Source organism: Corvus cornix, chromosome 6 (assembly GCF_000738735.6).
Source record: "Corvus cornix cornix isolate S_Up_H32 chromosome 6, ASM73873v5, whole genome shotgun sequence".
NCBI classification, from domain to species: Eukaryota; Metazoa; Chordata; class Aves; order Passeriformes; family Corvidae; genus Corvus; species Corvus cornix.
Genome location: NC_046336.1, coordinates 25,413,341 through 25,431,620, shown reverse-complemented (window position 1 = coordinate 25,431,620; position 18,280 = coordinate 25,413,341). Strand labels below are relative to the sequence as shown.

The window sequence follows — 18,280 nt, the reverse complement described above, 5'->3', positions numbered from 1 at the left end:
AAACAGCATTACCGGACTGCCTGAAAGAAATGGGGAATTTAGAAGGATTGAGAATTTGTGGCTGCTTTTGTCCTGGGAAATACATGAAACCATATCTCTGCTTTTTCTCCTCAACCAGTGTGGGAAGGTTCTCTGTCAACACCAAACATGCTGAAGTGACTTTGTCATTTTTTTTAAATGCAATCAGCATTAGAATATATGTATCTGCCATGCTGACACAGCAATCTTTGGAAAAACATTATGAGCAAAAAAAATAGGCAAATTTTGTCACTCATCTTGATATAATTAAAATCCTAATTTCTGCAGGCTGTCAACATTCCTTTCTTCTGAATTTTACCATGGTTGTGGACCCAGCTGACATCATTTGGCAATGGTAGAATGGCAGCTCCATTATTTTTCTTCCATGGTAAGCACACTAAATGAATTTTTTTCTTAATGATACTTCTGCACATTACACCTCTAACAACCTGGCTGCTGGCCTTCACAGTTCCAAGGTAGCCAATATTGCTGAGGAGGAAAAAAAAAAAACCCACCTGTCACAAAAAGAAAATATCTATTTATTCTTTTCCCTGGCTAAGAGTCCATGACAAGGCACCAGGCAAGAATAACAAGCAGTTAATCTCAGAAGTGACTCTGACTTCATGTGTCCCTATTGTAAAAATGTTCCAAAAGATGCAGAAAAATCTGAGCCCACACATCCGGATTCCATCCAGGAATACTGTCCTACTTTGCAAAGCAGCAAAATCCTTTGAATGCATGCACACATCTAATAGGCACAGAACTCAAAGAAACACGGTCTCATGAAAATACTGGAATGTAACCTGCCTTATCCACATCTCCAGAAAAGCTTGCTTTCTTTGAAAAGTTACTGTGTTGCATTAAGTGGAGTTGCAGCAACCTTACTTTGTCCTTATTAAGACTATCCTTGCTTTCATCGCTTCAGAAAAGTAATGCAATTTTGTCAGGAAAGCTGAATGGGAGTTTGACTTCTTTGGTTTTCTGGTTTTCCCTCTTGATAAAATCATATTATGATTGATCTATGATCTATGAAAAGTTTAGCTTTTCCATACACCCTTTCAGATATTATTCACATACTCTTCCTCTTACAAAAACAGACTAATAAACTAACGCACACACATGCACATTTCACAAAGCAACAGACACCATTATTTAATCTTCAAATCCCCAGGTTCTGAACAGTGTTCTTAAAAAGCCCATTCAGCCCTTCTCTTCCTGCCTTCATAGTTCAGTTTTATAGCAGTGAATGAGGAGAATCAGTCTGTGAACTGCTTGTACATCAGTTAATTAAATTTCCCTGGCATGCCTGTGTGTAAGTCAGAATGCACTGTATCAGTAGCTGTGCTAAAACATGATCTAGCATTACGAAACTTTCAATTCATGTACAGAATGACAAAGCTGTGTGTTATTTCAGGGGTTATTTCTTTTTCTTGTTGGATCATGCTTCTATAGATCAGCCTTAGACCAAGGGAATTGTTAGACAAATGGCTTATACTAAACAAGTTGTCTTTTCTATGAGGAAACAGAAGATCTCTAAAGCAACAAGGAAAGACAGTGGTGGACTAAGGCAGGATCTAGGCCCTAGGTCTGTAAAACGACTTCCAGACTAATTAACATTTTCAATACCAAGCCAGTAAGATTAGATGTAGATACAAAAAAAAAAAAAAAATACAGCTTGAACTTTTCACCTATGTGCCATTAAAGGCAAACGCACACAGATGCAGACTGACGTAGATCTCTGCTAGGCCATGCAAAAGCTGTCTCTTGTTTGGAGGCTGTACAGTGACATGTACTCATGTAGTGGTGTTCTCAACCTCATCCTGATTCTCAGGAAATAAACACACCAGTCTGCCCAGACACAGAATCTCAGATTTATTTTAGCTAAGATTAGAGTGCAGTAGTCACAGAAGAAACCAAAGGAAATACAGGTCTTTTGAAATTAGTTCATTCACATAAGCAGTTCACAGTGGGACACCAAGAAGAGATTGGTGCAATACCCTCCATCTGGACAAGAACAGGAAGAAAGAATTAGTAAGTCTTTTCATCGAGTATACAGATTCTTATAACAAATCTCTTTTGCAATAGCCTAATAAACACTGAATTACAGAAAAGCCTACCATTTACAAGACAAAAGATAACCAAGGCATTTGGAAAGTGCAGATGAGGTCATCAGTCCTCCCACTGTCCTTCAGTCTTTAAATATCTTTGTGTCAGGTAAGTGTAATTACTAAGTGTAAGCAAAATAGAATCTGTGGGCTATAGTTTGCCTGTCTCCTGTTTATTGCAGTGCTACAAAAAATGTCACTCTGATTTTTTAGTATTGTCATATTACGTAGGACACTGAAGACCAGTAAAAAAAGGTTATTTTTAATGGCTATTCAAGCCACTAGAATAGGGATCAAGCCTCAGGCTCTACAAGCAAAACCAGGGTCATGAACATCCCAAATTACCCACAACACACTTCTGCTCTTAATATTTAAAATATGGGAGAAAAATTCCATGGCCTCTTTTGCTAAAGAACGTCCATGTTATACAACCAAAATAGCCCTGGTATTAGAAGTGTTGAAGCCAATGTGGGTCATTTTGACAGAACTTGGCTAGGAATCAAATATACATGCCAGAAAGCTTCAGTTCCAACTCCTGGTGGCAAGGCTGTAATGAGTAGCTAGGCACAGTAAACTACTAATCTAGCAGAGTTCCAGCCACACTCTCTAACCACAGCTTTAGAGTTAAGCTCTTAATCTTCTTATTACACTGAGCTATTTGTCTGTGTAACCTTCTTCTGCTAGAGGAAAACATAAATGTGTTACTATCAAACTGAATTTCAGCACTGCATATCTGTATTTTATGACAGTATTTGTTCTTGGTCTTTATACAACATCAGCCTAGGAAGGGCCACAAACTATGTATTTCATACTTCCAACATATGCTTTCTGTTTAATTCTTGGTGAACTTTCTTTTTAAGAGGTTGTGCTCTCATGAGCATCTCTCTCATGGGCATACGCACAATTTTCATGCTGCTATCTATCATTTTTACATAACTTGATCACAACAGCTTGAAAGAAAAACAATATAACAGAGTATCCAATGCACAATCATAGAGTATCTGAAATGAACAGCTCTAAATAATGACTTAACCTGGTAAGCATGAACATCATGGAGAAATGCAACAGAAAAGACATTCTACTTACTTAGCAAGGTACATTCCAAGTCCACAGCATCCCTTCTGCAAGTCCTATTTCCAAAAATATATGGATTTATGCGCCTTTAATGGGAATGTGGAAGACTTACAGCAGAATACATAACTAAATCATGATCAGCCTTTCTTCCTAGAACCAAATTATACTCCATAACTCTTCCTCATGACTGGTTTAGTCACTAATCTAGAACTAAAAGTTTGCAAAGATATTGTTTAGATTTTGCCTGAATGTTTTGTTAGATAAAGCCTGTCAAATTGCAATTGGTTTGAAGAATGTTGATAAGCTTTTTTTTGCCCAAGTAAAAAAAAACCAAAATAAAATGTATCGCCTTCTGTTAGTACGTGTTTAAGTGTACTTTCTTTCAAGCTTTTTTCCCCACGCCCATTTTGTTCACATCCACTGTATTTTTTTCCCACTGTATAAACTGTCCAACAAACTTAAATGTAGCAGATACTTAAAATCATTGTGTAGGGGGTAAAACCCAAGAATTTTTTGGTTATTTCATTTTGCTAAATTAATAACGAGCATAATTTTAATGCCTTTTGTATCCTGTTCTTGTATTTGGGTGATAAGCGGGTGAGGGTGGGACAGAATGCTGTGTGGTAGGAAATAGTGGGCTGATTATGCTAAGAACTTTCAAGGTTGCCATTTGCTATGCTGCACTACCAAGCCAGCATTTTAACAGGGGTTGTTCATTTGTATCTTGCAGGTTAAGCTTGGAATGCAGGCTTTTGGGAGGGAAAGGAGGTTGCTTAGGTAAAGGGGAGTGCTAAAGCTAATTCCATTTCAAGCCACAACTATCCAGGAAATGATCCATGTCATTGCCCATTCCTGTGGTTTTATTATGATTCCAGAACATTCACAAAAAAACAAGTTAGCACCCTGAGATAATTTGGCAAACGCTCTTCTGCCTATGCCAGCTATTGTTCCAATAACAGACAACCTGGAGAGGCCCTGGTTAGCTGAAATTGAAAAAACTCTGGAGAAGAACAGTTCTTGAAATCCTTATCAATTTACAGCTTCTCAAGTGTAGTAACAGAAAGATTACAGACCCAAAAAGTTTATGAGATATGAATGAAAGTCACTTCACCTGGTAGCTGACAGGTAAAAAAAGATGACTAAAGATCTACCAAGCCAGATGAGCAATGCCCTAGATGCTAAATAGGGAGACCAGAGAAATTCACAAAGTATTCTGAATTGTAGCCATTTGACTCACATGGAAACCATTAGAGGTGTGTTCTTGTCGAACCAGGGGAAGCCCAAGGTAAGCACATTACAGATGACTCAGAGGAGTGGCTCTGAACTGAAGCAATTTCTAAACGGCACAGATGCCAAAGATGCCCTATCATCAAATGCCATAGGTTGAGCTTTGGATGAAATACAGAATAAACAGGAAAAATTATCTTTCCACTTTAATTAAGATGGTATTCAAGCTTACCCTAATTAGTTCATTTTTAATAATTTCCTTTAACTATTGCTATTAAACCATTCAGCTTATTAAGAACCACAGAACGTCACAGATCTAAATGAGTGCCTAACAGCTGCAAGCAGTTCATTAGGTACCTACAATCAAGCTTTTCTCCCACAGGAAGAAGGCATCAGTAACTACCCTTCCATTAATCTTTCTCTCTCAGAACAGTAGCAAATTACACACATACTAAAATTCACTGAGAGTTTACCCTTCCTAGGACAGCATCTCTTCCATATGCATCTGAGGGACTGTTACACAAAGAAGCCCAACATAGCTTTTTTTAGAAATGTTGATTTTGTTAAACATTTAGCAAAGCTCTATGGTATCTTTATACTGTTAATAAAGAAAATAAATCAGTGTCTAGAATCAAGAAACCCATGGCTATTGTTATGACATCCTAATCACTATGCCCTTAATACTACTAGGCAGGCCATCTCTTAGGGAAAGTGATAATGTCACTGTGAACATTTTTTGGTCTTATCTGATCATTTGCCTTAACCACCCTATGATTCTTTTATGTTACACCCTGCAATTTTTTTCTGGTATCCTCTACCTGCATTTCTATTCCCAAATTTCATAATATATTATATAATTACTTCATGTCACTCTATAAATAGAGCACCTGACCAAAATTAAAGACCTGTGGGATACTTTTTGCTACCCCAAGTAAACATGATTGTTTGAAATGTTAATAACTATAAAAAAAAATACATGCAGTTCATAAAATCACCAGTTTTTTAAAGAAGTCCCAAGTAGTTACGCTTCAAAATTCAGAGCTAATTAGACAGAAAATTCATGAACCTAAACAGGGCTTCATAATCACAAAAGTGAGTCGAAACCAACTCCTTAAACAACACAAAAACAAGCTGAGTGGATAAAGAAGGGAAATGAAGAACAACCAAAGTCTAGTACTTAATTTTAAAAAATGCTTTTAATATAAATCTGAATACAAAAATAACCAAAACAGTCATCACAAACAAATCCTCAAGGTTTTCTCTTATCAGTTCCCTGACAGTTTGGCAAGCGCTTGTTTTCTCTGTTCTGCAGTCATATACTCACAGGCTTCCAAAATATTTACTATAATTAAAGTCTGTTGAACTGTTTTTGCTTTTACCCATATTCTTCCATTCATTCCCAGCACCAGCTCAAATGGGTACAATTGTGATAACTCCTGAATTATTTCACATTTGGGAGCCAAGAGCCTGTGAACAAGACCAAAAAATGTCAGAGGAAGAAGTGCTCACACTTACAGACACCACATTATTATTGACCAATAACTGCAGCAGTATTGCTGTTATGGGAGCTATCTGAGAAACACAGAGATGATCAAGTTGCATATACATCCAAAATAGCAATACAGTATCAGATTTTTAAAGCTCCCCTCGTATAAAATACATGCACCTAAAAAATAAAACAGCTGTAAATTTAGTTCTTTTTTTCTCATTAGATTCAGAAGTAATCCCTGACAAATTTAAAGTGAATTGATACTTTTACAACAATTTTGTGATCTAATAAATTCTAAAAGCACGATGTTTGAAAAAATGACATTTTTGAAGTGCTATTTATAAAGCTGACACCCCAGAGGTGTCTTTCAAAACAGGACTTCCTTTCTACTTCAGGCAACAGTATTAGCAGCAATAAACAGACTACTTCATTTTTATTAGATGACAGTATACTAAATACTGCAATATGCCTAGGATTAAATCAAGCTAGAACAAGTATTTACAAAAACTAAAAGCATATCAGGATTTAGTAGTTGTAATATGCTGGTATTTTTTTACCTGCATACAGACAAAATTTGGAAAACAGAATGGCTGCAAAAAGTTTTCATATCAGTTCATGCACACTTCTGCTAGGACATATAAATCAGACAGTTATAGGTACGAAAGAGCTGCTCTGCACCTCCAGATTGCTTATCCAAAGAACAACAAAAACAAACAAAACTCCACACAAAAAGCAACAACAAAGTTTGACTATTGTTTATCCATGTAATCTGGTATTCTTTGATAGTCACAAAAAAAGTCGTGTATTTACATCAGCATAAGTAACTCCAAAGCTCACAATACATTTAAAAGTTTATGAAACAGTTCCTGGATTAATGTGTCAGTTTTAAACTAAAATACTACCATTTTTTAATCTGTATCTTTATTTCAATACAATTTATTTTTTCTTTGGAAGTTAGAAAATAATGTGTACTGATATGCAAAGACCCGTTTAATCAGCTGTCAGCCAAACATACGCCCAAACATATGCCATTAAGCAGAAAAAGGACAATAAGCATTACCAAGTTTTAAACTCCAACGTAGTATGCACATAACTGAAACACTATCCTAAATGTTTGATTTCCCGAGGTCACTAGTTTATTTTCCATACTGCCTTGGCAACCACACCACTTTTTTTAAACAGGTCATGCAACACCATACAAAAGAGCTTCTAAGCCTCTTAAGAGGAAAAATAAACTTTCCTTCTAGGTCAATGTCCATACTCTATTCAGTAAAACTGGTTTAAATGGACTATAAGAATTGTACAGTCTGATTTACAACTGCCTACACTGCTCAGAGGAAATAGTTGTGGGAATCTTACCCACCACATTAGACATAAGAGCGACCATTTACATTTGTTAGTACTTACTTTCTTATTAGACCTAAAGAAACTTTAAAGAGGAAGCCATCTTGTCCAATTAATCCCATTCCACTTGATTTTCCACTGCTGTCTATACAGACCATCTCTGGTTCCATGTCTTTATTTGCTACAACGAACTGACCATAAACAAGATCTCCCACCTAAACAAAACAGTGTCAAAAAGCAAAAGTAATAGAGGAAATCATAGTGCACATTTATAACAATTGATAAGCATCCTCTAGTGAGGCCACAAAATAGTTTCAAAACAATAGTGACACAGAACCGAACTGATATACTACGAATTTAAATTTTCTCTTCTTCTACTAGAGACAGCACCCTCCACAATTATCTTGTACCCCTACTAGAATTTGTAAGATAAAAGGACAGATTTTTTTTTTAATGGAGTTAGATAACTCTGTTTTTGTTAAATACCAAATATTAACTCTTCTTTCTTCAGACTTCAAGGATATGAACAGCCTAAGCAACCTGCTCTTATAATCACTTAGAAGGACAAGAAAAAAAAAAATATCACACCAGCCTATTCTGTTTTTCTTTACAGTTCACTTTACATTCTGGTGATGGCATTTCATCCGAGTGCAGAAACTGTGGCATGCATGTGCCACACAACCGTTCACAACAGTGCTGTTAGAAACCCCACACAACTAACATTTTCCAGCAGCATCATACGGCATAAAAGCTTGTTTGAAAACCTTAACGTCGGAGTGCTCTTTTGGATGCACATTACTCATGAACTGCATCTGCTACTGGCAAATGAAAACATGAGGGAAGCTGCCAGCCACCTGAGAGAGAGCAAACCACTAGTTACAGTGCTCCTAAGAAACCACAGAAAGCCCGGGGCCTAATGGTGTAAAACCCTCCGAGGAGGGCCAAGGCGAAACCATTACAACTAGACCTGCACACCTGCTCTAACATGCAACTTACACAAACACTTGCACTAAGACAAGCTACTGAAACGCAACAGAAGCGCCACCAAACGACGTGGCTGAAGCGCCAGCTACAGGGCACCCACCTGCACGTTTGGCCTGTTCCTCTTCGTGGCGCCTTCGAAGGCCAGGTAGGACAGGGACGCCGGCTCGCTGCCGCCCACATCCAGTCTGAACACATCCCCCGCTTTGGCCGTCACGATCCCTATAACGTGGTCGCCCTTCACCGGCACGTACTGCAGCGGGGGAGGCGGACAGAGGGTCAGGGGAGCGCGGGCGAGACGGGGACAACACACATTCACATACACACAGACAGCCGGGTCCCGCCGCGCCCGTACCCGCTTCTGCTGCGAGTCCACCCAGTACGCGCCGCCGCCCGCGGGCCGGTGCCGCAGCAGCCCGCACTTGGTCACCAGCAGCCCGGCCCCGCTGCGCCGCAGCCCCGGCCCGCAGAGCAGCCGCCCCTGCGGCGCCGCGCCCGCGCTCAGCCGCAGCCGCTCGCCCTCCGCGTCCTCGTCGTAGTGCGCGGGGAGCAGCAGGAGATCCCCGGGCAGCACCACCTGCCCCACGAGGGCCTCGGCCGCCATGCCGCGCTCCGCTGCCATGGCCGCGCCGGCGCAGGGCCCCTCGGCCCGGGCACGGCTGCGCTCTGCGGCCCGGGGCGAGGCGTTCGCGGGGCGCCAGCGACACCCCCCGGCCGGAACGTCCCCCGGCCGGAACAGCCGCGCCCGCGCAATCCACGAACCGCTGGAGCCGGCTCCTCACCGCTCACAGCGCCTCTGCCAGCTGCCTTTCCTTCAGCAGCCCGTCTGCAGCCTTCCATTTCTGCCAGGGAGCGGCCAAGATAGCGTTAGCGCACTTAAGCGTCGGAATTAATAAATACACGGAGTTAATTCTTCCAGCTGCAGTTATTTGCAGGGTTTTTTAATACCCGATTAGACGCTGACAGTAGAACAAACAGCTGGTCAAATTTGAGGTGAACATCAGCCAAGGAGTTTGTCAGGGAGGAGAGAAGATCACGTCAGTTGTGAAGGGAAACTGCTCACAGAGAGAGGGCATTAAAACAATTGGAAAGGATCACAATAGGTCATCTGGTCCAAGCAGGGTTGTCCTAGAGCACACTGCACAGAACTGTATCCAGACAGTTCTTTAATGTCTCTAGATAGAGAGATTCGACAAGGTCTCCGGGCAATCTGTCCCAGTGTGTGGTCACCTGCACACAGTAAGGAAATTCTGCCTGTTGTTTAGACGGAACTTCCTATGCATCTGTTTCTGCCCATTGCCTGGTGTCTCGGTGGTTGGCACCACGGAGCAGAGCTTGGCACCTCCCCTTTAGGTATTTATACATATTAATAAAGTCCCTTATAAACCATCTCTTCTCAATGCTGAACAGCCTCAGCCCTCTCAGCCTTTCCTTGTAAGAAAGATGCCCCAGTCCCTCTAGTTATCTTCATAGCCCTCTGCTGGACCCACTCCAGGATCTCCATGTCTCTCTCATGCTGGGGACCCCAGAACTGGACACAGCACTCCAGGCAGAGCCTCACCAGGGCTAAGTAGAGGAGCAGGATCACCTCCCTTGACCTGCTGGCAATGCTCTTCCTAATGCACCCCAGGATACCACTGGCTTTCTTGGCCACAAGGGTACTGCTGGCTCATGGACAGCTTGTTGCCTACCAGGACGCCCAGGTCCTTCTCCACAGAGCTGCTCTCCAGCAGCTGAGGCTCCAGTTTCTCCCGGTGTTCAGAGTTATTCCTTCCCAGATCCAGGACCCTCCATTTACCCTTATTGAATTTCAGATTCTTCTCTGCTCATCTCTCCAGCCTGTCGAGGTCTCTCTCAAGGGCCACATAACCCTCTACGGTCTCAGCCCCTTCTCCCGGTTTGTGCCACCAGGGACCTTTCCGACCAGGCCCTTTATCCCTCCATCGCCTGCTGCGGGCGGCGCTGGGGCCCGCTGCGCTCGCGGCGCTGTTGCGGGGCAACGCCGCTCGTTCGGGCGGGGCCGCAGCCGCGGGGCCGGGGCCAGGGCCAGGGCCGGGCGGTAGGAGCGGGGCGGGCCGGGGGCTGCTGTCCCGGGGCTCTGGGAGCTGCTGCCAGGAAGGAGCCAGAGCGGGGCTGCTCTCCGAGGGAAGGCGAGCGGCTACAGCGCAGCCCCGCGGTGCCAGAACCAGGGCAGCGACAGCACCGGGTCCCAGTGACTGTCGCGGGGCGAGGCGGGGTAACGTGCCAGGCCCTCCCAGGGTTCCGAACACCAGGCGTAGGGATAAGCAGCGGGCCCGCCCTGCTTGGAGCGTAGGGGAACGGGAGAGGCCCAGACTGTGCTTAAATGGAGCCCGGCGGCAGAGGTCGCGGGGGAGGCTCCGGGTTAAGAGGGTCGGCACCAGTAAGGTCACCCTGGAGGCGCCGCGAACGCGGAGGATGGGACAGGATTCGCTGCTGTGCCAAGTGCCCGGGCTCTCTGCCCCGCCGGACCATGGCTGCCCCACACGGATTCAGGCTCCTTGACAGCAAAGAAAGGGTTGTGTTTACTTAAACTGGGCTAGTAAAGTGTGCACAAGGATCTGTGCCTTTCCTAACTATAGAGGGAGTGCTTCAGGCCCTCGCCTTGCATACATATCTTAAAGGTAGCTTTGACAATTCAAACTAAAATCCCCCCTAATTGTTCTCAGAACTACTTGCATTTTCTTCGGATATCTGTGTAGAAGTTTTCTATGTCGTGTTGTGGTTTTCAGGTTTTTGGTTTGTTTGGGGTTTTTTTGTTTTTTTTTTGGTTTTTTTTTTTTTTTTTTGTTATAATGCACACCTAGAATTAGTCGCCTCTTTCCAAGTGATTTATGAATTATACATGTAAGATGGGGTTTGAGCATTTTTTTCTACAGTGATTGGTGTGACTGTCCTGTCACTGGAGCTTTTAAGAACTAAACCACTACTGAATAACTTTCCTGTCTAAATTGCAAGCTTACTAAAAAGTAATGTCATAGTCAGTGTTTGGCATCTGAAGCAAGAATTTTTAAACCCCCTGACTTAATTCTGACATTGGTGCCTAATATCTGTTTATTGTCAGTAGATTTAGATGGAATCTCAGTATCTGAAGCAATGCCTGGGAAGTTGCTTGACGAAGGGACTGGCAGAGGTTGTAGAGCATCGGCCAGCAGATCCCATACAGTATCTTGCACACTGGATTTACAATTATAGAAGAAACTTAGATGAAGAAAAAAAGGTGCATCCAACTTAGGCAAAAAAACATTGCTACAATATAATTGATGCTATTTAATATCTTTCATTTTTATGTTTAATTGATTCTATGTTACCGGTGAAATAGAGAATGCTGGAGAGAGCTGAGCTGGAACAAGAACGGGAGGCAGCCATAGCTGAACTTGAAAGGTTAAAAATCCAGGAAGAAGAGGAGCGGAAACTTGAAGAGCAACGTCAGGTTATTATTATTTAATAATAGATAATTCTAAGCAGCATATGGTGCTGTGGCATCTTGGAGTACATCTTTGTGTACTTCTAATAGCTGCATAATGACTGATAAAAGTGACATAATGCAAGTATTTTAATCTCACTTTTCTGAGTAAAAGAAATTATTAGTCAGCACATGGGTAGGAAAACTTACATACTAGGCAGTAAAATGTTATTAAAAAATGAAGGCTGTTAAGGTAAAAAGCAGCCAATTTAGGACTTATGTGAGAAGTAACTGAAAATATTGTTTGGGCTTATAATATGAGAAAAAAAATACAGTATCTGTGTTTCTAGCCATTCTTTATAAAGACATCATGTGAATTCAGTGTTGTTGTGGTGATGTTGATGTGATCTGACTGCACTTTTTTTGTATGGCTGACTTTCATGATGTTAAAATCAAAAGCTTAATTTTAAATTTATGCTGATCACATTAAGCCCAGCTCTGGTGTAAGATGCATTCATTTTATTTCACTTGCACTTACAAAATTTGGAATTTACTGATTTGCAAACCAAAAGTAATGTGCTTAAGGGTTTCATGAGTGATGTAAAATAGTAAATGAAAATGACAAGATTGTGTCAAGAGATAATTCACAAAGCATTAAATAAATCATTTCACATAAGCTGTGGGTAAGATGTTGAACAATGCTCATATTAGATGCATTTTTTTGTTAACCTAACTCAGTTTTGGCCATAGTCAGATACTCAGGCACGTTTTGATTTTATGTACCAAAAAGGAATAGAAAACTATGACCATACTTCTATTTACGCACAAAACGCAAGAGCAAACAGTATTCTCTAGTGTTGTTGAAAGTAAATACTTAGATCATGCAGTTTCTGAAGTTTTGATGTAATAGGACTTAAGTTCACAATTAATAAACACTTTCTGTTAGACATTTCCAATTGTAAATACTAAAGGTTGCTGATGGGCATGATTTATGTTAATGACATTGCTTGCCAAATTTTTCTATAGATTTGATTCTATATTGATTCATCCATCTGTGCTAGATATTACACAAAGTATCAAAGAGCTCAATCCAAAGGATAGGAGATAACTAATACAGACTGATAAAAGAGCATGTGTAATGAGACAGTATCTGAAGTGTGTACACTAACTTCAGTTAATTGTTTCTTCTTCCTCTTGGTAGTAAAACCTTTTTATCCATAAGAGTCTCAAAACTTTGAAAATGTTGAGCCAGATGATACAGAAATGACTTTGTTATTAACATAACATGGCAGCTGTAAAGTTTTTATTTACAATTTCAGTTATGAAATACATTGTAAACAATGTGGTAAAAAAGATAAATGTGGGGGGTTTTTTCTTCCTAATTTGTCCTTTTTTAAACTGTTTGCAGGCTCAGCTGGAAAAAGAGCGTGAGGAGTTGGAGTTGCAAAAAAAACTTGCGGAGTTGGAACTGCAGAATAAAGAAGCTGAAATGCACTTGCAGCAGGAAGATGAAGAGGTTTAAGCCAATACTTAGTTGGTGGTTTGAAAATACCATTAATCAACCATTTTTTCCAGATGCTGGCATCAATTGCAAAACACAGAGCAGAAGCCCATGAGTGTTGGACTAACACATAATTAAAAAAGCAAGAGTGTAGTTGGGGGGGAATGTCTAACACGTGGCTTCTGCAGTCTGGATTTTAGACTTGAATTCTGGCCAGAACAGAAGTTTATTGCAAATATTCAGCATAAGGTCAGCTTAGCTGATGCTTCCACATTCCTTGGTGGTATTTATTAGAAAATTTTATAAAATAAGCATGTCTAATTTAAATATCCAGACAGTAATGCTTTACAGGGTGTTAGCACAAAGTCAACTTACTGTATCTGGAAAAGGAGCTGTGTTTTAGAATTTAAATGCCTCTGGCTTCTGATATCTTCCTGGTGTATGGGAATTTATACTAATATAAGAGTGTGTGTACCGATATCCATGTTTATGGTCTTTTAATACTGCTTCAGTAAGAACATACATGGATAATTGGCATGTTTATCTCCCTAAAGCTTTTAAAAGTGCATATTTCTTAAATTTATGTGGAGCACAGAGTATTTTAGAAATATCGAAGTTTTTAGAGCACTCTTAAAATACTGACAAAATATAATCATAGGAAGATGAGAGTATGAAAGTGACAGAAAAAAATGAATATGTAAAAATTTTAAATTGCTGTTAATTTAAAAAAAAAAGATAAAAATAGGGTTAAGCATACAAAGACCATATTCCCATATAGTAAATTTGTGTAGCACTTATCTAAAGTATTATCTTTATATTAACATGTAATGTCATTTTAACACATGATTTCATGGCATGGGACATTTTAACTGAAAACTAGTTTTCATTACCACAGGAAAATGAAAAGACAATACCTGACGATATAGATGGATCTGGAACACCTACTTCATCCAAAGCTGAGAAGCCAGATGAGAGTGAACAGGTAAGTATTTAGAAAGAGATTATAAATTATTGATTCTTACAGATCTGCTTTTCTGTGCTGACCTATCAAAAGGTTAAAACTGTTGGTGGCTCTCCCCTGTGGTTTTAAGAGATGGTGTTTTGGCCACAACTTCCAAACTGCCCATAGCAGCACTCTGGTAGGAGTTAAGGCATTCTAAAAGACTCTGTGGTGCTGGCTGACTATATCCTCAAGAATTAAAACACCCTTTTGTATTCAGATATGTTACTGACTAAAGCATGAATGTACTCAGAGAGGAGGCAGCCTTCCTGTGCTGTGTGAACCATTATATCACTTCATTTCTGACTAAATCACTTCATTTCTGGTACCAGTAGTGTAATTCTAGCTCAGAATTTATGTTGTGATATTAGTATGCTTTGTACTTAGGGTTACTTTAATAACAGCCTGTTTTATTAGTGTTCTCTGTATAGATTTATGAAAATACTTGTGATTGTTCTTAGGGTAAGGTTTTCACTGGTGTTTTTTCCACTGAGGTAAATCAGATGAGTATGCAAGATCTCATATAGCCCAAATTTTTATAATTTCCTGATAATTACATATTAAAAAATATTCTTGAGTCTTTGGGCATATTTTATGAGTTCTTTAATAAACAAATTGCAAAACCAGAAGTGAAAATGAGTAGTGAGTAGTAAGTAGTACCTGCTGGTTCCTACATGTGCCAGGTTTTCAGGCCTAAAGGTGTTAGATTACATTGGCTTTTGGGGATGTTTTTTCAGGTTTTACAGTGATGTGTTTGCTACAAATTAAGAACAGATTGATAAAATAAGATATATAAGCTTGTACTGTTGATTCTGCCCTCGAATCACAGTGCTTCATCCAAATTTGCTGGATTTCATAATAGAAGTCTGGTGATGACATTCATTGTATTCCACTGAATGGAAGAATACATGGTTATACTGATAAGTACCAACTTGTTTATCATGGGCAGTTTTGTCTGTTTTCCTTTTTACAAAGTTCAGTGAATGCTGGTAAGTCATAGAATTTTTTTGTTGTCATTTTTCAGAGCCAAACAGATCTCTCAACAGTAACAGAAGAAGAAAGTACCAACTGACCTGAAAGCAGTAAAAATATTTTCTACTCATTAATCGCTGATCCTGAAGTTTAGTATCTTGATTTATGTATTTTATAAGTAGAACTGATTTACGTACCTGTTTCTCCAGTGTCTGTTTTCAAGGTGTTTGTATAAAGTCTGCTAATTCTGACACTGATTCTTCCTTTTTGTTCTTAAACTGTAGCTAGCATGGCTGACTTGAAGGAAGAAAATTGCAGTTGAAATGAAAGCAGCAAATACTTTTTCTACTTATTGCATATCTAAGTAACCATAATAAATACAAATATAACTAATGTGTCTATATTATTTGAGGATCGATGCTACAATATAAGTTGGATCAGTATTAAATAATAAAATAAATAAAAGAATAAAATATTACTGAAAATTATTTTCCAAGAATTTGAATGGTTTTTGATAGAAAAAGGGAATGCTGTACAGATTAGAAGATGGACAGAGTGTTCTGGACATCAGACTTGGTGCAAAAATCCAATCAGAAGATTTCCCAAATATATTTGGAAGAGATAAATTTAACTCTGACTCGGTAGACAGATGTACTAGATCTTGTCTCTTCAAAATCATAAGGTGGTCTTTGTAATATGGGGTGTTTGCTCCAGGCTTTATTAGAACCTTTTTTGGGTATTGTGTGGTACTAGGTGAGCTGCAAGTGTCTGCATGTCAGTTTTGATTAGTCAAGGTTTTAAGCCTTTTCTGCATTTTTCTTGAATTTGTAAATCAACAAATTAAATCTGTGTTGTCTACTAAATATCATTATTATTTCTCAAAACTTCACTTCTAAAAATCTGGAAGAATATTTAGCTCTATCCATAGGTATCTATAAAAATAAATTTTATAATCCTTAAAGATGCATTTTTATAAGAACAGATGTTTGTAATCACTGGTATCTTGATATAGGTTGTCAAGAGTGTTCTCTGTCTGTTTGTTATAAATGGAAAAGACATCAGCATTAAGAAATCCTGCACTTCAATAAAATGTGCCTTTGCATCTCTGTCTTCTAATACAGGTTAGTTGGTCATGGCCGATACTGTGTAATGAAAATGCCTTTCATTACAAAATCAGTGCATAATTAATGCATTCACTGCATTCTTCAGTTTTGGGATGAAAGAGATTTTTCTGATAATTTCACTTCAATTTTTTAATAGTATCGCTGACTCTAAGGGGTTTGCTATCCTTGCCAAACTGTTAAAAATATCTATGCACCCAACATACAAAGGACAATCGCATAATAAATGGTTTCCTGCTCTGAATAACTGGTTTTGATCATGTAGATCAGACTAAGGATAATCCTATCAATTTTTAAAAACATAATAACTATTGATTTTTCATACAGTAATATATTATTTTTTCTCTTAAAGTACATTTATTAAAAAAATCCTCTGCCCATTTTATTGCTACATTGCTTTTTGGATGCTGTTAATAACCACGTCTTACATGAGTATCCTTAAAATCAAAAGAGGAAAATGTCATTACCAGGTGTAAATACTTAGAAATGTTTGTGTAACTTTTGGGACAATGAAAAATGGAACTACTTTTGTGACTAGGTGGTCAGGCTTTGCTGTCTACATTTATTCTGCCTGGTACAGGTTTGCAGTTTCTATGATAGTCAAAACCTTTCCTGTGGCATGAATACACCCTTGTGGCTGATGTTTCAGTAAGCAGCTTTTGGCACAGTTTATGATTATATTTATTAGTAACAGTTACAACAGAATCCTGTAAGGACACTATTTGATACCACAGTTCTAATTACACCTGCATGCACAGGAGCTTCTGATGCCAATCTCAAAAGGGTGGAGTAAATGGAAAAACATACGGAGTTTCTCTTTTAAACCACTATTTATAACTGATTCTTAATTTTTAGATTAACATTTTCAAAAATTGGTAACTCATGTCCATTTACACTTAATGTCCAGTCACGTTGACCGTGAAAATTCCAACCTCCGTACAGCCTTCAAAATGTAAGACACTATTTTAAAACATGCTAGAAAATAATTCTAATGATGCGTTGCTTTCATTTTTTTAATCTTTTAATTCTATTTGTATCTTTGTTTGATTTTTTTAATAATGTGTCCACTAGAGTGCATCCTAAATAAACACACTGGGAACTGTCAGTTAAAGCCCATGGAAACTACAACTTCTGTTTGTCATTTTGTTTCAGCTTATTTTTAACTATGACTTTTTCTTTGTGGTCCTGCAGTCCATATTCCCCACTTTCTTTCAAGGTAGGAAGTTTTGGATGGAAACTTTTATCAGAAAATTACTTAGCAAGGGTCAAAATAAAGTGCTAGATTCCAATTTACCTCTTTCGTTATTGTTAGGTACAGAAAACATTTGTTGTTAAAATGTTATTTGTAGGAATTCTCATTTTTTTCAGGATTTCATGTGCACAGACCTGGGCCATTATTCCCCTTCTACAGCTTTATAGGAATTCTTATCTTGGGTATGGGACAAGAGGTAAACAGTTCTTGGCTCAGTGCTTTCTTAAAGTGCAAACCTGCCTATTGGTAACTTGCAAATGTAGTTCACAACAAAGATGACTTCTGCCCGAGTGTCTGAACTGGGAGGGAAATTAAGGCAGCTTAAAATAATTTTTTACCTTCTCTTTCTGAACTTTCACCTTCTTTGGATTATAGCAAGCTAGAGCCTGGAGGAGGACAGATGACTATTTTAGTTACTGCACATGATGTGATTTCAGAAGTGTTAACACAATTTAACCGCTGCATAAAATGTAAAGTTGTATGTTGGGGAAAAAAAAAACCAATTACTAAATGTAACTTCATCTATGGCTTACACTCCCTTTGAATACATTTTTATGGAATGAAGAAAATAGAATTCAGAGACAGATGATGGAAACTGTCACTGAAAATAAGGTGCTGAATACTGACAGATTTATGAAATCGTAGTTTTTCCTTTCTTCAGAGTAAGAGCAGTCCTGTTCAGGCCATGTCCAGATCCTTCAGAGAACATGCTGATAGTAACATGCCCATTCACAGCTGTTCTCATTCCAGCAATACTGAAGCACAAGGATGA

At 39.2% G+C, this 18,280-nt stretch overlaps 2 protein-coding genes across 2 annotated transcripts; one reads left to right on the top strand and one right to left on the bottom strand.

The window, feature by feature from the left end:
• Positions 1–1,877: 1,877 nt before the first annotated feature.
• EXOSC3 (exosome component 3) lies at positions 1,878–8,899 on the bottom strand. The gene is made up of 4 exons (XM_039553490.1): positions 8,594–8,899; positions 8,342–8,491; positions 7,321–7,472; positions 1,878–5,891 (listed from the first exon to the last, which is right to left on the bottom strand). The coding sequence occupies exons 1-4, from the start codon at positions 8,858–8,860 to the stop codon at positions 5,690–5,692; spliced, it is 771 nt and encodes a 256-aa protein (XP_039409424.1). The 5' UTR covers positions 8,861–8,899; the 3' UTR covers positions 1,878–5,689.
• LOC104690214 (translation initiation factor IF-2) lies at positions 8,859–16,241 on the top strand. The gene is made up of 6 exons (XM_039554021.1): positions 8,859–9,120; positions 10,077–10,474; positions 11,579–11,689; positions 13,071–13,178; positions 14,059–14,145; positions 15,188–16,241. The coding sequence occupies exons 1-6, from the start codon at positions 8,859–8,861 to the stop codon at positions 15,233–15,235; spliced, it is 1,014 nt and encodes a 337-aa protein (XP_039409955.1). The 3' UTR covers positions 15,236–16,241.
• The last annotated feature ends 2,039 nt before the right edge of the window (positions 16,242–18,280 follow it).

Excerpts from the sequence above, each read along its gene's own strand:
- LOC104690214 (XM_039554021.1), top strand. The coding sequence starts at position 8,859 with ATGGCCGCGCCGGCGCAGGGCCCCTCGGCCCGGGCACGGCTGCGCTCT. Across the intron at positions 13,179-14,058 it reads TGCAGCAGGAAGATGAAGAG|GAAAATGAAAAGACAATACC; the intron begins GTTTAAGCCAAT and ends TCATTACCACAG. Across the intron at positions 14,146-15,187 it reads AGCCAGATGAGAGTGAACAG|AGCCAAACAGATCTCTCAAC; the intron begins GTAAGTATTTAG and ends GTCATTTTTCAG.
- EXOSC3 (XM_039553490.1), bottom strand. The coding sequence starts at position 8,860 with ATGGCAGCGGAGCGCGGCATGGCGGCCGAGGCCCTCGTGGGGCAGGTG. Across the intron at positions 8,492-8,593 it reads TGGACTCGCAGCAGAAGCGG|TACGTGCCGGTGAAGGGCGA; the intron begins GTACGGGCGCGG and ends CCCCCGCTGCAG. Across the intron at positions 5,892-7,320 it reads TCTTTAGGTCTAATAAGAAA|GCTCTTGGCTCCCAAATGTG; the intron begins GTAAGTACTAAC and ends TCTTGTTCACAG.